General features: G+C 37.3%; 2 protein-coding genes across 2 annotated transcripts in view; both read right to left on the bottom strand.

Moving 5' to 3' along the window:
- Nucleotides 1-13,127, bottom strand: part of LOC119582641 (ubiquitin carboxyl-terminal hydrolase 38-like) — a gene marked incomplete at its 3' end in the record, with an annotated part of 14,512 nt that extends 1,385 nt beyond the window's left edge. Inside the window, 7 exon segments of the mRNA XM_037931040.1 lie at nucleotides 1,055-1,213; nucleotides 3,516-3,617; nucleotides 7,813-8,084; nucleotides 8,990-9,104; nucleotides 9,390-9,572; nucleotides 9,993-10,382; nucleotides 12,881-13,127. Coding sequence (XP_037786968.1) covers nucleotides 1,055-1,213; nucleotides 3,516-3,617; nucleotides 7,813-8,084; nucleotides 8,990-9,104; nucleotides 9,390-9,572; nucleotides 9,993-10,379 — 1,218 coding nt within the window.
- Nucleotides 13,128-17,821: 4,694 nt separating this feature from the next.
- Nucleotides 17,822-20,000, bottom strand: part of LOC119583120 — a 9,072-nt gene continuing 6,893 nt past the window's right edge. Inside the window, exons 4-5 of the mRNA XM_037931626.1 lie at nucleotides 19,567-19,677; nucleotides 17,822-19,403 (exon numbers count right to left, since the gene is read on the bottom strand). Coding sequence (XP_037787554.1) covers nucleotides 18,239-19,403; nucleotides 19,567-19,677 — 1,276 coding nt within the window. The 3' untranslated portion in view covers nucleotides 17,822-18,238. The remainder of the gene's footprint in view (nucleotides 19,404-19,566; nucleotides 19,678-20,000) is intronic.

The raw sequence follows: 20,000 nt of genomic DNA, 5'->3' as shown, positions 1-20,000 counted from the left end.
CATCTCATCTTTCCTACTACTTTCATAATTTCATAACTTTCATACTACTACTTTCATACTACAGTTCTTTCTTAACCCACTGGATCCAGATGATGTGAACATCACCTCAAAAAAGCTAGCTAAGTGGCAGGTGACATGAACATGCTGTCAGGGAAAATTTGGCTGAGGTCCAGGAAAATCCCATTATGAGAAGTTTGGCTGAAAGGCAGAGTGATAGGAATGATTTGCCACAAGTGCAGGAATAGCCCTTTTAGGAAAGGGCTACTCCTGCCTGCCCTGACCAGCAATGCAGATTGTATTACAGAAAATTGAATATAATGAAAAAAAAATTAAGTTTACACAAATAACAAAATGTTCTTTAGTGTTATTATAATTGCAATAAAGAGACGATATGGAGTCTGTGCAAGGAAAACAGTCTATTACCATCTGGAAACAACAAATATAGAAAATGGAAAATGGCAAAAATACTAAAAAATAATAACATTGCAAAAGGAAGGTATGCACACGCACACACACACACACACACAAAATAAACATAGAAAAATGCTGTAACTCTACAGTACAAAACAGGTATTCCCAGTGTTGCCAGGCATACAAACACCAACTCCCAATATAACTGTGTCTACAAATAGCTACAAAATGTAACCCTAACTTTGAGGACAGTAAAGTTAAGACTTATGAATACAACTGATAGAAATATGTATTCAGATTAAACTTAAATATTTTTTGGCTTACTGATACTTTCAATTATATCCATTTTCCTCCAAAATAAGGATACAATCTCCTGAAAGGAATAGTATCAAATAAGCCTATCCACATAAATTTGTACAGACAAAAGTTGGCCGAATCAGACAAGTTTGTAAACACGGAATGCCAGAAGCTTATCTCGTTGAGAATAGTTTACGTAATATATACCATATAATTTCATATCATGCTCTTTTACATGATATATTCAAGACCATTCTTTACACCCAAATATGGAAGGTGCTCTATGTTAGACCAGGCTACTTGATGGTTGAACTTACCCAATGCAACATATATCAAAACAACATACCTCAAGAACATCAGCAAGAGGCTGGTATTGATCTGGATGGCCAGGGAAGAGGACCATGAGAGTGTGGCACAAGACTGCAAGGCGATTTAATGTTGTTGAGGCTGATTCCGACCCCTCCCTCTCTAGGCGTCCGAACAGGTCGATGATTTGTGGTATAATCTGGAATCAAAGTAATCTAACTGGTGCTTTTCTAAGTTTAAATACTCATATGGAACAAATTTTTCCAGAAAACAATAACAGTTTTTTTGGAAAAAGGAAAATATAATATGACTACTTTTGCTCCTTAAAAGTGATGGCCAATCCTATTTTCATTATACCCAAATCAGATCTTTAGAATCACTTATGAACTCTTATCAACAAATGAAATCTACCAAGGGTACATATTTTTGATAGATATCATCCCTGAAGTGCAGCCAACCATGGATTTATATAAAAATTCAAGAAAACTAAAAAAGTCTTGATGTCCTAAAAGGTGATTAGCCGATGCTGCCATTATTTGGTTCAGCTGACAGACAGAAAGATGGAAAGAGAGTGAATGGTTGATTAAATGAATAGAGGAAACAAAGAAATGGGTAAAGAGAGAGAGCATGAATGAATAAATGAGACAAAGAATTAATAGATTATGGGGAGGAAAACAACACAATAAAAAAGAAAGAATGGACAAAAGAATGTGAGAAAATGAATGAGTGAATAAATGAATGAATAAGAAAGAAAGAAAGAGAATGACGATGGAGGATAAATAATAAAATATAAACAAATGTATAACAAGCACACACACCTAACCTGCTGTTGCACCAAATTAGTTTGCATCTATCAAAAAAAGTGGAAATTTACAAAAGGAGAACTTGAGAATTAAAGGGCATATCTCTAACTGGTTCTCAGACAGACAATCTGCCCACATATTTTGAGAATGAATAACTTTACTGCACAGAACATCTACTTGATGTACTTTGATTACACTGTCACAAGAAATACATGTGTCAGCTAGATTGCACACAACAATCACATATCAGACATGAGCTGAATGCTCACATGACATCTATTACTTGGTGCTCATTACCCAATATCAAAAGCAAGCTTACTTTGTTAATATCATACTACTACATCTAGTAAAAGAGAAGAAGATATGGTATAAGTAGCCCTGACAGTGCAGTATACTGTATACCTTTGCAGTATACTGCACTTATCAGGGTGAAATGGGACATGCCTTCAACTTCAGGATAAATGAACACTGTTGACATTCATTACCACAGAATGTTCAACCCCATGGTGGTGCACCTACATGAAGGCACATGAATTCCACGATGGATTTGATAAACAGAAAATAATAAGAGTGCATATTGCAACAAAGAGGAATATGATCACTGAGTAGGGCAAATTCAATTTATCCAAGGCTGCAGCAACCAATACTATGTGAGTAATGAGCAAGAGGTTGTGTTGTTTGGTAAATCTTCAGCTCATGATTGGTATAAGAGTATGTTGTAAAATCTTGCAAAAACATGTATTTCCGATGACAATATACTGGAAGCATTTCAAATACACCACTTGCACTATAAGGTCATGCAGTTTCATTCATGACTCTATTCTACATTTATCACAATGAACTATAGTTAGACATTTTTAGCCATTTTATAGTAATAATTGGAAAATATGCAAGAACAAAATAAAGGCTAATCCATTTTAAAGCATACAAAAATGAAATGCTGAATTCATCAAGAACATATTATACCAAACTAACTTTTACATTTAACAAAAGCATGAATGCATTGACAGGTTCCACAAATGGCCACCAAAGGGTTCAGTAATTGCATCTCACTTATAAGGACTTCCATACTTACAACCATCCCAGAAGGGAGGTAGACAAATCCTCTAGTCTGCATATATGTCCCTAATTTCTAAGCATATGTCAAGTTCTTTCTTGTTTCTAATTCTCGTGGAAGTTTCATTGTGCTAAGAGATTATTGGGGGTTTCTTTGGTCTATTACATTTTCATATTTTCCCATATTCATATGTTTCCTTCTGCCACTACATAAACACATAATACACAGTAACCTTTCATGTATTTCTCAACTAAAATCTCTCCTGTTGCAACCATATTCTTAAACAAAACAGCACATTAGGATAACAAAAAGTTACATAGTTTTATTGCACTGTTTTAGATTTCAACTCTAGAAGGTATTGTAACACCCATATGCTTTATTATCAAAAGTTTTCTTCTGATAATATCAGCAATATTGTTCGAAAATTACAAAATTAAAATCATTCTTTATTATACATCATAAACAGAAGCAATATTCATGGGATAAATCTTTTAGCCTATAACATTTTGATATCAAAACAATGCTTTTTCTTTATATTGTTGACTATGGTAACAAATTAACAAAATAAAGGAGAGACCTCAAGAAAAAAAAAAATCTAAATTGAAGGAACAAATTCATACTAAATAAATACTTTACAGTACCTTATGGAAAGCAACTGGAGAATGTTGAAAAGATAGTAATAAAGTTGAACTGACAGCGATGACTCCAGACCGAACAACTGGGATGTGGACATGTGCCAAAAGCTAAAAGAAATGAAAAAAAAGAGTTAGTAACATCATTAAGGACCTCTATCACTAGGATTAAATACATCTGTTACACACATTGACCATTTCTAAAGTTTGGGTGCATGAAGCTGCACAATAAATTTCAGTATATTTCCTTGATTATCAAGCTAAAAAGACGTCCCAAAATTTCATGACTGATTTTCAATAAACAAAACTGGGATTGTATTTTATTTAAAAATTTATTTCAAAGTATTTAAAATTAAAAAGTTTTGAGTGAAATTATGAATTATCTCAAAATGATCTTGTCAAGTAAGTTCAAGTAGACCCACAGAGTCCTGTATCTTAGTCTTGGTCCAGCAGACTCCTGGACCCAAGAGCATCATGTCATTGCAAAGAGCATCACGAGCTACCAATTGGGTCTCCAGAGATGGAAAAATCAGCAGCAGTGACATAGATCGTGACATTACTGTGTTGTTCCATATTGAATTTGAATGATAGTTCTACCATTATCCAGTCCATGCAATTGTTAAAAAGTGTTGATGTAAGACTGTAGCTCTACCTCAATCCTGAATTCACAAGAAAGAAGATATAGATGCCCCCAAAACACTTTACAGCACTGTCAGTATCTCCAGATAGGTTTGCTATCAAGACAATAATCTTAGTTGGATTTCCTCTAAGTCTCATGATCTTCCAGAGTGATTCATAATAGGATACAAGCAACTCAGTCTGAATTCACAATGGCATGAAACAATTTCCTGAAGTACAAAAATACATTTTCTAATGGAACTTTTGCAAGTGAATTCATTTCTGATATTCTCATTAAGGATGAGAGCAATATAGTGTCTTGGAACTTGCTACAGTTCCCAGCAATCCCCTCTCCCTTTCCAAAAATGGATAACTGTGCCCCTCAACAGGTCTGGGGAAATGGGTCCAAACTGCCTGACAGATGCCAGGACAGTAAGCAATCCACAAGCCATGGGTTTACTACCAGACAGCAGCAGTTCAGCACAGACATTAGCAGTTCACCAGGATGCTGCAAATACCTTCCTATGCTTCAGCTTCGAGATCATCCTCCTAACATCTATCTAAGCAAAAAGCTCCAGACTGATGGGCAGATGTCAATACAACCCAGGTCCATGCTGTCAGTGGCTCAACCTGATACAGCTGCTCAAAATGTTCGGCCCAACTTTCTCACACCCAAACACAATCTGGGATGATCTTATCATCTACTAAGCAAAATGCTGACATCTGTAAGGACTCCGAGTTTGGCTTTCTCAAGGCTTGATAAACAGGATGAAGGTCATTTATCAAAAAAATGTTCTTTATCCTCCTCAGCAAGATTCCTGATATATTGTATCTTGTCCATCCTAAGGAAGATTAATACAAGTCCCAGTTACCAACCAGTCAAGCTTGTGACCTCTTAGTGTCTTCTGTGAGATAAAGTTCTGGCTTTTTCTGGCTGGCACCAATAAACTGAGCAGCATAATAGGATGTTCTGAAGTGAATCCATTCGGAAGGCACAACCAATTTATGATCAGTACACAGAACTCTAGTAAACCTCATAATTCTGGAGGATTCTAAAAAACCCAAAGATGTAAGACTTTTCTCACTACCAGTATCAGTTCCCAAGCCATGGAAACAAGCAGACATCTTCTAGCTAACTTGATCATGGACAGATAACATTGAAATCACCCAGAACAAAGGGGATACCCTGTTGAGGATATCCCCTTTGAGGACAGCATTCTGCCAAGGAAGCAAATTTGCTGAACACCTTTCACATCATATTTATAAGTATCAGTAGGAACATACACATCAATAAGAGACATGAAGCCAACTGCATGCTTTAGTCTCAATTCCATTATATTCATTGACTGGAGCTACCTCTACTGACAAAAGGTCAACTCTGATGGAGATGGCAACCGTGATATCACTGCAGCCCGATCAGTAATAGGTAAAACTATCCCAACTAAAGATGACACTGCTAGGTCTTATCACCTCTGAAAGGAGAGCCACCTCAACCTTCAGTAGCTTTCCTTCCTCCATTAGCTATTAGCAATCAATTATAGAGCAGATGTTCCATGTCCCTAACTTAACGGTCCATCTTGGGTTGTCATTTGAAGTGGAAGCCACTCCCCCATAGCCTTTCCCCAAATAAAGGCAGGCAGTGGGCTACAAGACCCAGTGTCTGCATGCAGGAATCCTAAGGGCCCAGCCTCACATATCTCACACTGGGTTGGTGGCCAGGCAGGATAGGTTTCCCATGCTTCCCAACTATATCCTGGGAGTTGCCCTCTCTAAGGGAACCATATCCATCTTGCTTGTCAAGAGGGAAAGGCATCTGCCCATATCCCCGTTTTTCCATTTATTAGAGTCACTATCAGTAGGTCTCCCTCAGAGAGGCAGACTAGCAAGGACTGCTTCTCCAAAGCCGCCATTGATTCTAGGGACAGGAGTTGGTACAAAGCCAGGGAAGAACCGCATGCCATTGGACCATGGCTCTGTCCCTCTAGGGCCTCCTGCCATTCAAAGATCCTTCATAGTTTAACCCATTGCCAACGGGTGGCATGTACGCACATGCCATGGCATGGCGGGACCATCTGCCGGGGGCACGTACGCACATGCCATAGAGTATGTATGGACATGCCATGATTTTTTTTGTTACAATCATGGCAAAAGATTATTTTTTTGCCAGTGAAAGTGTGATTAAGTCGGTTTTAACACTTTCTCATTTTTACCATGCAACAAACAAAAAAAAAATGCAACAAACCGACGATTTCAACTCCATGATGCCGCACACTGCTTATTTTATTCGGACTATAGACCGAATAATGATCAACTATGGGCAGGGAACTTCACCTCGAGTGCCTACCTAGCCACTGGGTGGCCAAACCAGCCCAAGTCAGTGCTGGTCCCAAGCCCGGATAAAATAGAGAGAATGATTACCTAAAAAAAAAAGGTAACACCGGCACTCTCCGTGGAAAGGAACTGGGGACCCTACCACGTACTCACTCCAAGAGCATCACAACATGAAAACTACAATTAAGTATCATGCTGTGACCACGGCGGCTCAGACATGAACCTACCGTTAAAAGAAGAAGATGGAGTCTATATAACAACAAAAATACCCTTCAGTCTCGATTTATCAGGAAGTTTGGCAAGTAGAGACTGTAAAAAATAATGAAAACTGAAAATACAACATATCTTCGTAGTATTACGAAGAAACGGCATGGGATGCTGGTATTTGGCATGAGTGGTCGCGCATGCTAGGGCGACGATATAAGCCCCCGGCAGCGAGGCCCCGGCCTCTATGAATGCTACCCATCAGTTATGGGTTAACACAGAACCACAAGATGCTTATTTTCCATAAGTTGTCACTGCAAAAGTCTTGAACACTGAAAGGTTATGTACTGGCAAGGGAGGCTTGCACAAAAATTTTTCACACCAGGCTAAACAGCAATGGAAGCTGTAAGCAGGAAAGCATTGACATTGACCTAAGCAAACCACAGCTGCTTCATATCACCCTAAGCATGAAAGACATCCACCCATTGTCAATAAAAAAATACCTATATCCTTCAAGACCATTATCAATATAGGCCTAACAATAAGAAAAAAATCAGTACCAAACACATGATCAAACACTAAATAGCAAAAATTAAAAGTTTGGATCCACAGGACATGATGCCTTCTGCATCATAAGATGCAGTGATGTTCTAATGATCTTTATTGTTTACATCTTATGCATTAATCAGCAATTACTTCTTTTTAATAACAGTAAAACATTCAGATATGAGTTATTATTTGTTTAATGCATTTTTGCATACTTTCAGCATTGCTAATGTATAATATGTAAGAACTTCAAGTCCTGGTCCATCTTCCTTGGAGTAGTTGTTCGCTCTATTGTTTTAAACACTGTTAGAAATAAATAAAAACTTGGAGACATCATATGACATGTGATGTGTTAAACACTAATCATAATGTAATCAGGCATTATGTAGACAGCACTAGCGTAAGTTACAAAAAGAAAGAGAGAAAAAAAAAGACTAGTTACAGGTAACAAATGTTATTTAACTATAAAACAAAAGAATGATACAGTGGCAACTACAATATATATATCAATTTTACAATAAAAAGAAAATATTCTTTCTTATTTTATGGTTACTACAGGACCAAACCCACTCAAAATTTTAATATACCAAATATTAGTTATTTTTACCTTGGGTACACGCTCCAGTGTAATTTTTGCAGGAACAGCCGTTCGTCCACTTTTATACAGCAGTCTGACTAGTGTCCGCACCCACAGACCAAGGGTGGTGTGAGCTGTTGGCCAGGCAACTAACCAAGCAGTGAGGCGAGTCAGTGTTGCTACAAGGGCAGCATCTGTGGTGGTTGGATCGGACACTATTTTTGGAGCCAGGCCTTCCACAACCACAGTTGGGACCAGAGAGAGCAGGTGTGCCATGGCAGGGCAAACTTCTGAGCCTCCATCTGTATGATAACAGAATACAGACATCAGTCATATATATAAATGGTTAATATATCCACTGCCTAAATATTAAATGTAATTCCATTTTCTTTCCAGTCAACAATTCTGTTACATTGATTGTCTGATTTTAAACAAACATTAGTTATTTAATTTCAAAGCATTTATGTTTATCTCTTAGAACAGGGCCATCTTTCTTCTAAACTAATGATTCCATGTCGCCTACTCCAATTTACACAGAAAAATTATACACTAATAATGCAATGCAAAAAAAAAAGTCCTGACATGTTCAATACAGGACATGAAATCAGAGACAAATTCCCTACAGAAACAAAAAGTGTAATTTTTAACATATAGTGCCATAAAAACACAATAATAGATGCTCTACAGAACTCTAAACAGCTGAACCTTTGCCAAGACATGCCTTTAACCCTTCAATGACAGTATTAGAAATTTGTCAGCATCACTGACTCCAGTGACTTCTGGCAACCATCCTGCTGTTTGGCCCAGAAATCTGCTACATGTAACGTAACTTCCCTCTGAACTCGCTCTAGTACATTGCGATGCCTATAGCTGTACCCATCATGATGAGTAATTTTTTATGAGAGTTATAGGCGTAGCCCGGCAGAAAGAGGTAATTGTCAGCCTACTGTGTCTTGGTGAATAAAACAGCCTGCCTCATAAAGCCTATCTAACCATTTATTTTCTTAACAAATACCGAGTTGCCCCCATGGGCAAAAAAAACGGTTTTCATGTTTTGTTTATGTCACAAAGTCTATGTCTGCATATTCACATCACTGAGATTAACTGACAAAAAGCTATCCATCAGAAACTACATTAATAAAAAGTGAATTATCCACAATACCATTATTTTGTATTCAAAATCAACAGATCTAAGATATCTCCTTACCTGTGTTGGATATGATTGCATACATAGCATGAAGAGAGTGAAGGATGTCCTCTAAACGCAATCCATTCCAAAGCGTATTTACCAATCCACCTATGCTTTTCATGTGACCCAGAACCTGAAAGTAATCAATCATTTATACAATAATCCACATACCTCATAAGTTCTTCAATGTGTTTCTACAGCATTAACAAAGTATCTAATATCTTCTATAAGCAAGTTGAAGGACCATTACCTATGTAAAGAGATTCAGTTTTATTTTCAAATATGTTACTCATAAGATACTTCCATTAACATCTACCAATCAATCTATCAATCTTGTCTTTTTCTTCCTTTTCCCCTCCCCTTTGTTCCTCCCTCTTTCTCATTTTCATTGTACTTTCTTCTTTTGTTCACCACATACCTCAGTCTTTGTTGGTGTTGGGAAGGAAGCAACACAGTTCATCAGCATAACAGTGAAAGTGAGACGAGTGTGTGGTTGTGGCAACAGAGCTGGGCAAACTACGTAGACTTCTGACAGTTTGGCTATAAATGCAGAGCTTCCCCCACATTCTCTCAGCATATTCTGGAGGATGCCTTCCAATATCTGGTCAAAGAATGTTGTCATTAGTTTTTAGGAGACTAAAATTTGGTTTCTAGTAAATGTGCAAACAAAAAATAAGAGCAGATAAGAGTACAGATGCACTGTGAATCTAGACATGGAATGAGCATAAGTGTGAGTGTAAATGTAGCTATGTTTGCAAACTTACTCTATCCTTTATTTTAGCATTCATCTTTCATATACATTAAATATATATATTATACAGATTACAACAGTGCAATGTTTCCTTCAAGCACAACTGACAAATAGTGCTATAGTAGAAATAGCTGAATATGTTTACATTTCCTAATATCTTAATATAACAATATGAATCTAAAATGAAAATTAAAACTAAAACAAAAAACAAAACAAAACAAAAAAAATAAATAAATAAAAAATTATAATCAATAACAACAATAAACTCACAGGAGCAGCTGCAGTTATGACATGTGTTTCTTCTGACAAGTGACAAAGCGCTTCCTTTAGCCATGAGAGAAGAGGTATGACATTGCGTCGTGAACTCATAACACTCGTAAATCTCTCGGTGGTGAGGTATTCCTTGAGGTAAGCTTTGTACTGCCCAGCCCAGCTGCTAAATGCAAAAACAGCAAGCTGGGCTGCACCATCACTTTCTGTAGTTGTGAGGATGTTGATGCAACAGTCGAATATGGCGTTTGCATCTGCTTGTTCCACTGCCTTGCTGGTCTTGAGTGTGGTTGAGTGCACTAGCTTCACCAGGAGAGCCTTCTTGAAATTGTCCGGCTGGTTAGGCATGTGGACAATGCTGTACACAATTTTGTCCATCTTATCCATTGTCTGAAAATCAAGTGTTCTGGTCTGAACTTCTTGTGATAGCATTGTTAAAAAATCCTACGCTCTTAATCACTTCTACAAACCTATGTATATATGCATATATCTCAATCTCTCAACCTCCATTTTACTTTACTGGGTATTGGTCAGTGCATATCATACATTTATATGTATGGGTGTGTGTGTATAAATATAGAGTTCGTACAATGGTAATGCTAAATAGTGGATGTGGGGGGGACTGTATGTTACTATTCACCATTTTATATATATATATATATATATATATATATATATATATATATATATATATATATATATATATATATGTATATATATATGTATATATATATGTATATATATATATATATATATATATATATATATATATATATATATATATTAAAATATATATACAAATACACATTTACATATAGACCCAATATATACATATAATATATATATACATATACATATATACATATACATATATATATACATATATATATATACATATATATATATATATATATATATATATATATATATATATATATATATATATATATACATGTATATACATATATACATATATATACACATATACATACATACATACATACATATATACATGCCTACATACATACATATATATAAACAAACACACACACACACACACACACACACACACACACACACACACACACACACACACACACACACACACACACACACACACACACACATACAAATTAACATACAAATACAACAAAACACACACACACACATGTATGCGTATATCTAGCTATCCATCTCTCTCTCTCTCTCTCTCTCTCTCTCTATCTCTCAATATACATATATATATATATATATATATGTATGTATATATGTATATGTTTACACATGTGTATATATATATGCATGTGTACATATATATGTATATATGTATATGTATGTGTATATGTATAAGTTGTTTGTATATATACATATATATATATATATATATATATATATATATATATATATATATATGTATGTATGTATGTATGTATGTATGTATGTATGTATGTTTATGTATGTATGTATGTATGTATGTATGTATGTATGTATGTATGTATGTATGTATGTATGTATATATATATATGTGTGTGTGTGTGTGTGTGTGTGTGTATATATATATATATATATATATATATATATGTATATATATATATATATATATATATATATATATATATATATATATATATATATATATATATATTTATATATATATATATACCTTTATTATCATTATAGCAATCAAATAGATTTACCTGAACTTTACATGGATATTATGTTTATGTTGAAGCAAAAAAATAAATAAAAATAAAAATAGTCTTGCTTTGGTTACCATTTGTATTGGTTTGCTTGGGTAAGGTTGGGTTTAGAAAGATGATGTGTGGGTTTGGGTTCAGATAAGGTTTAGCTAAACCTAAGCCAACATTGAACAAGATTAGGCTAGGCATGATTAATTTAGATTTTCATTACTTTTTGTAATTCTATTATTCATTTACAGACTAATTTCATACCATTACACGACCGATATTTTGCAATTCAACACAAGTGCTTGGATCTACGCTTTACACTGCAACAAAGACCGGCAAACCTCCGCCACATATAGAGTATTTTCACAAAATGGAAGTTGCACTGGTTCTTTGTTTGACAATAAGAAACTGGGAAGGGAGACAAAGCTGATTTCACCTGAATATATGTGGCAGGCGTTTGTTGGCCTTTGCTTAAGCACTGACAGGTATGGAAGCTCCAACAGTAGAAGGCCCGGGGCAAGCACTTGGGTGTTTTCAAAATATTAATCTGAGGTTAACTTATATAGATTCGATTAGATTCAATTAACTAAATCTAGCTAAGGATGGTATAGCATGGAGTAAGTTAGAAAGGGTTAGGTTATGATAGGTTAATTATGGGTGCAATAGGAGAGAGGTTTTTCAACTGAATGTCACTAGCAGTAGCTTGGGGTGCCACAAAATATAATTTGTATCTAAATCATATGTAGTTCTCAATCACACAGTAATTTACATGTTTGTTATTTAAGCATTCCATCTGTATCTATTTCATTTCAAGTTCTCATACTTCATAGCGCAGGCGAAGATGCACTTTGCTGTAAGGTAACTGTGCATAAGTTGTAGGGGGGGGGGTGCCACAAGAGGGCCAAGGGAGTCTGGGGTGCCACGGGGACAAAAGGCGGAGGGCACTGCACTTCATGATGCTGGGGTAGGTTATGCCCAGGCCTGCAGTATTCTAGCTTAGGTTTTTTGATGCAGGTTTTGGTAAAGATTACGTTCTGCGTTAGGCGTTTTATAGGCCTACGTCTGCTCAAGGTTCATCTTGGAGACGGGACAAGTTTACGTTATACTAGAGACGAGGTTACGTCTCCCTTTGCCCATTTCTGGTACGAAATAAGCATATGCATTCCCACAAACTTCCAATAGCGAAACAAAAATACTCACCTCATTAAGCCGAGTTTTGCCTTTGTGTTTAGCCAAAATTAACAAAAAATTAACCTGCCGTCGCTGCTTTTCGCTCCGGACATGGCTCGCAAAGCCTCCCCACGGCGCTCGCCTCTAATAGCCCGTAACATCACACATCTCGACGGTATTTCGCGAATAAATCGACATTTTAACAATATTTCATGTTAAGTTTTCCCTTTAAAGTTTATTATGACGTCTAAGTTGTCTTATCTATGGTAGAGGATTTAAATAAGGGTCGAATTCTAAGATTGCGTTTCTTAGCAGATTTTGATTCTCTTCTTTCGATGTTATTTTGTTTCTGTTGTTTATTTGTTATTTTTTTTAATGTCCTGCTGCAAATGTTAATAATGTTGGAATAAAGTTAATGAAGAAAAAATATATATCATTAATATTTTTAATAGAGAGTTAATAACATCAGTTAACAAGAAAATTAACTTGTATCTCGGAATCGCCTTTTCAAGATTCCTGGTTTGCGAACAGGTGGTGGATATTAGAAGAGAAAGATGCGATGTTATTCACTTCCAGTAAGAAAAAAGTGGGCCATGTGCTTTTGGAATCTTTAAATCATCGGGGCCACTTATACACACACACTTCTGTATGAATCTTTATTCATGCGTGCGTATGCTCGCTCTCTCTCTCTCTCTCTCTCTCTCCTTCCCTCTCTCTCTCTCTCTCTCTCTCTCTCTCTCTCTCTCTCTCTCTCTCTCTCTCTCTCTCTCTCTCTCTCTCTCTCTCTTCCTCTCTCTCTCTCTCTCTCTCTCTCTCTCTCTCTCTCTCTCTCTCCTTCTCTCTCTCTCTCTCTCTCTCTCTCTCTCACACACACACACACACACACACACACACACACACACACACACACACTCATATATATATATATATATATATATATATATATATATATATATATATATATGTATATATATATATATATATATATATATATATATATGTATGTATACAACAAACAAAGCTGGGGCTGTGTTTCAAGGTGCCTCCAGACTAAAGTAAACCACAAGTTTTGTCGCTTACATATCTCATACTGATTAAAAAAAATCGATGTCCAAAAAAGCACTGGCTTTTTATGTCTTCGACGCACCTTTGCGTGTGTGTGTGTGTGTGTGTGTGTGTGTGTGTGTGTGTGTGTGTGTGTGTGTGTGTGTGTGTGTGCGTGCGTGCGTGCGTGCGTGCGTGCGTGCGTGCGTGCGTGCGTGTGTGTGTGTGTGAGCAATGAGGGCTGCCAGAGATGGGCCACATAACCGCGTTCACCCTTCGTTTCCATCCATGAGGGTCCCTCATGGCGAGTCGCCTCGGCTCATCTGAACTCCACACGACAGCTCGGATCAATTCCTACGTCGGTCCACACATCTTCACCAGGAGGTGCCCGAAATACCTAAGCTGGTGGTCTTGGGGTGGATCAGTAAAGGCCTTAGGCAAGTCTTACGGTTTAACTGATGGTCCTGCCAAGCTGTACCGGTGCGATGACCGGTGCAAAGTTCATCAGAACGAGCTTCCAAGGCACAGCGTCCAAGCTTTACTTCAACAGAACAAAATTGGCAATATGAGGACCTTGAGGACGCATAACCTAGACTTCCTGCTCAAGTAGCGGCGTCCTCAAATACTCGTGCGTGCGTGCGTGTGTGTGTGTGTGTGTGTGTGTGTGTGTGTGTGTGTGTGTGTGTGTGTGTGTGTGTGTGTGTGTGTGTGTGTGTGTGTGTGTGTGTGTGTGTGTGTGTGTGTGTGTGTGATTTGGTGGTGATACGAAGGTGAAACGAATAAAGGTTTAGAAAAATAAGCTATTCTACTTGCACTTTTAAACTATAACCGGACCTGTATTGTAATTTTGTGAGAATTTTTAAAAAATTATGGAAGGGGGGGGGGGGCAAACCTTGAGGGAGGCAAACAGCCTATCCCCAATTGACGCAAAAGCTTCAATGAATTGGCTAATGAGATATTTTTACTAATGTTCCATTTAAAGAAAAAATGGTAATAACTGTAGAAAAGGAGGACAGATAATGAGAGCAGTCATATTTATAATAATGACAATATATCTTCATTCAAAACCTTGCCTAATCCCTGGGACAGAGATGACGTGTTTATGTTTTCTCGGTTTCCTCCGCAGCACTTCCTATTCCCTCTTAGCATGATCTGTTAGCTGTTAGGAGGTTCATATATTAGCTGCTTCCCAGACACTGACACTATACACCCAAAAATATTTTCGGGTTTAAGCCACATGACTTACTTGGCCACGGAAGGACCTCCAGGTGGTTTTGGTCATGGGGCTACTCCGTAACTCCCCTGAACGTGGGCATAAGACAGCTATATTCTACGAATGTGATCGTTTTTGGGAAGGGCCTGGGCATGGCAGCGTAGTGATAGGAGGAACAGTCTTCTAACAATTCGATATACTTGTCTAAAGTAAATATTTCAGAAAGGGCATTCAGAATAATCGAAACGTATTATACATACTGTTTTAATAACTCATCACCAAGTACGTATTTTCACACACAAATACGCAGACGCGCGCGCGCGTTCAATAATAAAATGTCTACAGAGTCACTGTACTCCTATTGTGGTTTTGCGTTCAGATGATGTCTATAAAGAAGGATATAATGCTGTATGTTTATTAGTTATAGAATCAGCGTTTGGTTCTGGCGAAAAGGAAAAAAAATCACTTTATTATTTCGATTAGCTGCCACAAGAAGCATTTTACAAAGGTCTCGGTAATTTTGCAAAGATTTTTACTTGCTTTTGCTGCCATACATGTATGTTTAAAGCAGGAAGCGTTTTAATTTTTCAAGAACTAAGCAGCTATAATTGATACTTGCCACCATCTCCATAGGTATTGCCATTTCGGTAAACAAACAATTCCTGGAAATCGCATTTGAAAAATGGCCCACTACAAAGTCAAAGATAACTAATATTACATGATTTCTTATTATTTATTTAAAGAAAATGAAAGATCAAATGGCTTACGTAGCTTCCAAAAAATATATATTAATACAGTAATTGGTTGTTTATATTCAACCAATCACGTTCTTCGTTACAAACGTGTTAGTGTTTTCGTTCATTCATAAAAATACTATTTTCGCTATGTTCACAGCAAAATGGTTGTCAAAGCTACAAAAGTGCACCCAGTACGTATACTGAAATATATTTCACGAACTGTATATGCTATGCCAACTGTGGGTTTGATTTATTAATTGTTTTTACACAAAGATGGCTCCACAATTGCGAAGTCAAATTACTAATTGCTAGTCAATCTTTTTCCTTGCTTTCCTTGAAAATATTTTCTGGCAGCTTATATTGCCGTTAGTAATGTCAATAATAACCATAATGTTTGTAACAGAAGCAACAGCTTTAATATTGCTAGCTGTAAAAAAAAATGAAATCAGGAAAAACAAAAAATCAGGGGAGGTCCCAAGGTCTACTAATTACCTCTTTGTGTGTGTGTTTGTGTGTCTGTTTGTAAATAAACATGCAAGTGTGTATTTTCTTCATTTAGTCTTCATAGATACTTAGATTAGTTACCATTGAAAAGAGACAATAACGTTTTCTGTTATCAATTCTGCAAAAGCAATTAGATAGAAAACGTAGTTTCTCTAGGAGGGCTCAACAAATTGTGTTTAGGAGCAAGTGCTAATCAAATATAAGGTAAATCGACAGAAGATAGACATTTCCACCCTTTGTGATGAACAACACCTCATGCAATACGCTCAAAACAGGTCACACACAGGCCTGCTCGCCTCCCCCACTCTCAGATAAATGAATTAAATGAAATAAATGACATACAGAAACACTAAAACACGACCGTCTTAAGGCCAAATGATGTTCTGAGCACGAAGCATCCAATAATGAACCTCCTTAACCCTTACAGTGAACCCATTCAGCGTGTCTCAGATGTCAGATAACAATGTCAGGCAGATACAGCCTAAAGCATTATTACGTGTAATGCGATAAAGTATACACGAAACCCGTTCATAATATGTCTGTCACTGGGGTCTTCTATTAGCCGTCATCTTTTAAAATTCGAGGCTACACCAATACCGGTAATGTATCTCCATCTCTCTGTACCTCAAGTACGTGTTTAATGATATAACGATTAAGGTAACCCCTGACACACACACATAGAAGACAGAGGAACATATACATTAGATTAGTCAGCAATTTACTACTTGATTTACTAGGACACTGTGATATTTCACCCCAAACGACTGAAACTTTAGATTAGGCTGCTTCTGAAGATCTGAAATATCGTTCTTTAGGTTACACATAAATCTTATATTGCCTAGCAACACATTTGCTTTATATATCTGAATATCGTCAATCTCGTGTAGGAATAAAATGCAGTAGGTCTACCCATTTTTCGATTATGAAACATGTAGTCATTTTGAAACGTTGAATGTTACATATTTACAGGAACATTCTGTCTGTTTGTTTGTTTGTATATGTGTATATATGTGTGTGTGTGTGTGTGTGTGTGTGTGTGTGTGTATGTGTGTGTGTGTGTGTGTGTATGCATATATATAAGTAAATATATGTATATATACATATGCACCACACACACACACACACACACACACACACACACACACACACACACATATATATATATATATATATATATATATATATATATATATATATATATATATACATATATGTATATATATATATATATATATATATATATATATATATATATATATATATATATATATATATATATGTGTGTGTGTGTGTGTGTGTGTGTGTGTGTGTGTGTGTGTGTGTGTGTGTGTGTGCGCGCGTGCGTGCGTGTTTGTGTATATGTGTATAAAGCATAGATAGGCTCGTGCGTGTCTATATGTCTGTGCACTGATTATAGGTTATTCAAATATGCCTTATTAGAATAGAGGAAATTTGAAACAACATTGTCCACCGTAAATTATAATGACTGTACATATCACTAGCAAGTGACACAAACAATATCAATATGCACTTTTGCATCAGCACCCAACAATACCTGTGTAAGACTTCAAGCGCTTATGCATAAAAGAATATCAACTTATATATATATGATGCCCATAGTGTTTTCTTACTTTTAGCAAGAGAAAAGTTATGGCTAACAACATGGATTAGTTCACTGAATGAAATACTTCATATCCCTGACAGCATTAAAAAAAATCAGTTCTGAATGCAAGAGATAATTGTATTTACACTCTTGAATTGGCAACTAGCTTCGCTTCCCTGTCCCCTTCCCCTTTTCACCGATTGTGCGAGGTTCATCTACCACTCTCAAGCCTTGTTTCGTATTATCATGCCTTTCCATAATGAAATCCTTCCTAACCATCTCCTTGATTACGCCGTATTGCCGTCTCCCTCTGCTTCCTCGGCGTCTTCAGGTATCCATCGAACGGGAACGCCGCCGTCGATCTCGAAGTCCGCCGTCTTATTCCTCGCGACGTCGTGCTCCTTTGTTTCGTTGACGCTCGAAGTCGAGGTCGGCAGTTGCGGTTTCGGTGTGATAGTGGCAGGGAAGAATTTGTGGTTGCCGGAAAACCTTGAAGACGGTTCGACGCCGGGTAAGGAGGTCGTGGGCCTCTGGTTCTCCTTCCTGCGGTTCCAAGAGCTGGTTGAAGTCCCGAAGACGAGATGGTCGGCGTTGCCCTTCCAGTTGTTGGGTTTGGGGTTGAGGAGCGTGAACGGAGGCTGCTCGTAATAGTATGTTACGTCGTTCTTCGGGCGAGAGGTGGGCAAGTGCTTCAGGGTGCCCGTTCTTCTAGAAAAACTCGAGGGTTTGTTGACAGGGATGACAGGTCTCCTTGGTGCGCCAGGGGAAGAATCAAAGGGATTCTCAAAGTAATAGGTGTCTTCTTTCTTGTATGCTGTCTGTGGCTGAGGTCGCTGGGGCTTGTTAGGCTTCCTTGATATAATCGTCGGAATTCTTTTGGACGGCGGAAGTTCAAAATAATAAGTGACGTCATCTGTAGACGGCCCCTGTCTGTTTGGATTCACGAATCTCCCAGGCTGCGCAAAAGGTCTTGATAGGGTGTCTTGGTCCTCAGAGTCTCGTGGCGGTTCTGCGTAAGGAGGTTGGAATTCCATAACAGGTTCTTTGGGCCGGTAATACGAGACGGGAACAGGAACGGGTCTCGGGCCCCAGATACGGTCACTTGTTCCATCTTCGTTCTCCCCTTCAGTCCTGAGATCGGTAAACCTGGTATTCAGAACGCTGACTGGAATTCTGATAGCAGTAGCATCTCGAACTCTTCCCGGATTTTGAGGAGAATGTGTGTAAGTTGGACCGGCATCGTGTTCTTTGTTGTCTTGAGATATCTGCAAATGTTGAGGCTGGTGGAAGACAGTATGCAACTGTTGTGACTCTTGAGATTGATGCTGTTGTTGTCGCTGTGGATGTCGGTGTTTCCGTTTTGGCAGAAGGTTGAACTTGTCGACGTGTTTCTGAATGCCCCGTCGCACCGAATTCGCCAAGTTGCTGAATATGGAGTCCTCTTGGATGAAACTGGAAATATGAACAATGTTTTTATCAGTGTCAACACCATCAAAACTAATAATGTCATCATAAAAAACAATGAACATTAAGAACAGTTAGCATAATTCTAACGTGTGTTACAATGCAAATAATCACAAATGCCAAATAACGGTAATAAAACCTGTGAACTCACTCGTTCCTTCTTAGAGTCTGAATCTCCTTCAGATACGCCGTGAACGCGATCCAGAGAGCAAATCCGAAGAAGGCAGAGAGGAGAACCGAGCCGACTATACTGGCGATCGATCTGGAAAAGGAAAACGGCATTAATAGGGTTTCGTATCAGAAACACACAGGCATACGTGGACAAATATATACAGACAGAAATGTATACTTTGAGAAACACAAACGTGATTGTGCGTGGACACATAAAAAACACAAAAGTGTGTATACATATATATATATATATATATATATATATATATATGTATATATATATATATATATATATATATATATATATATATATATATATATATACACATACATATACATAGATATATGTATGCGTGCGTGTTTTTTCCTTATTTCTTTCCCTTACTCCATCTCCATCTATCTATCTATCTATCT

The sequence above is a fragment of the Penaeus monodon genome, chromosome 16, assembly GCF_015228065.2.
Source record: "Penaeus monodon isolate SGIC_2016 chromosome 16, NSTDA_Pmon_1, whole genome shotgun sequence".
Classification (NCBI taxonomy): domain Eukaryota; kingdom Metazoa; phylum Arthropoda; class Malacostraca; order Decapoda; family Penaeidae; genus Penaeus; species Penaeus monodon.
Note: the sequence above shows the minus strand (reverse complement) of the source record. Positions and strands in the feature narration are given on the sequence as shown.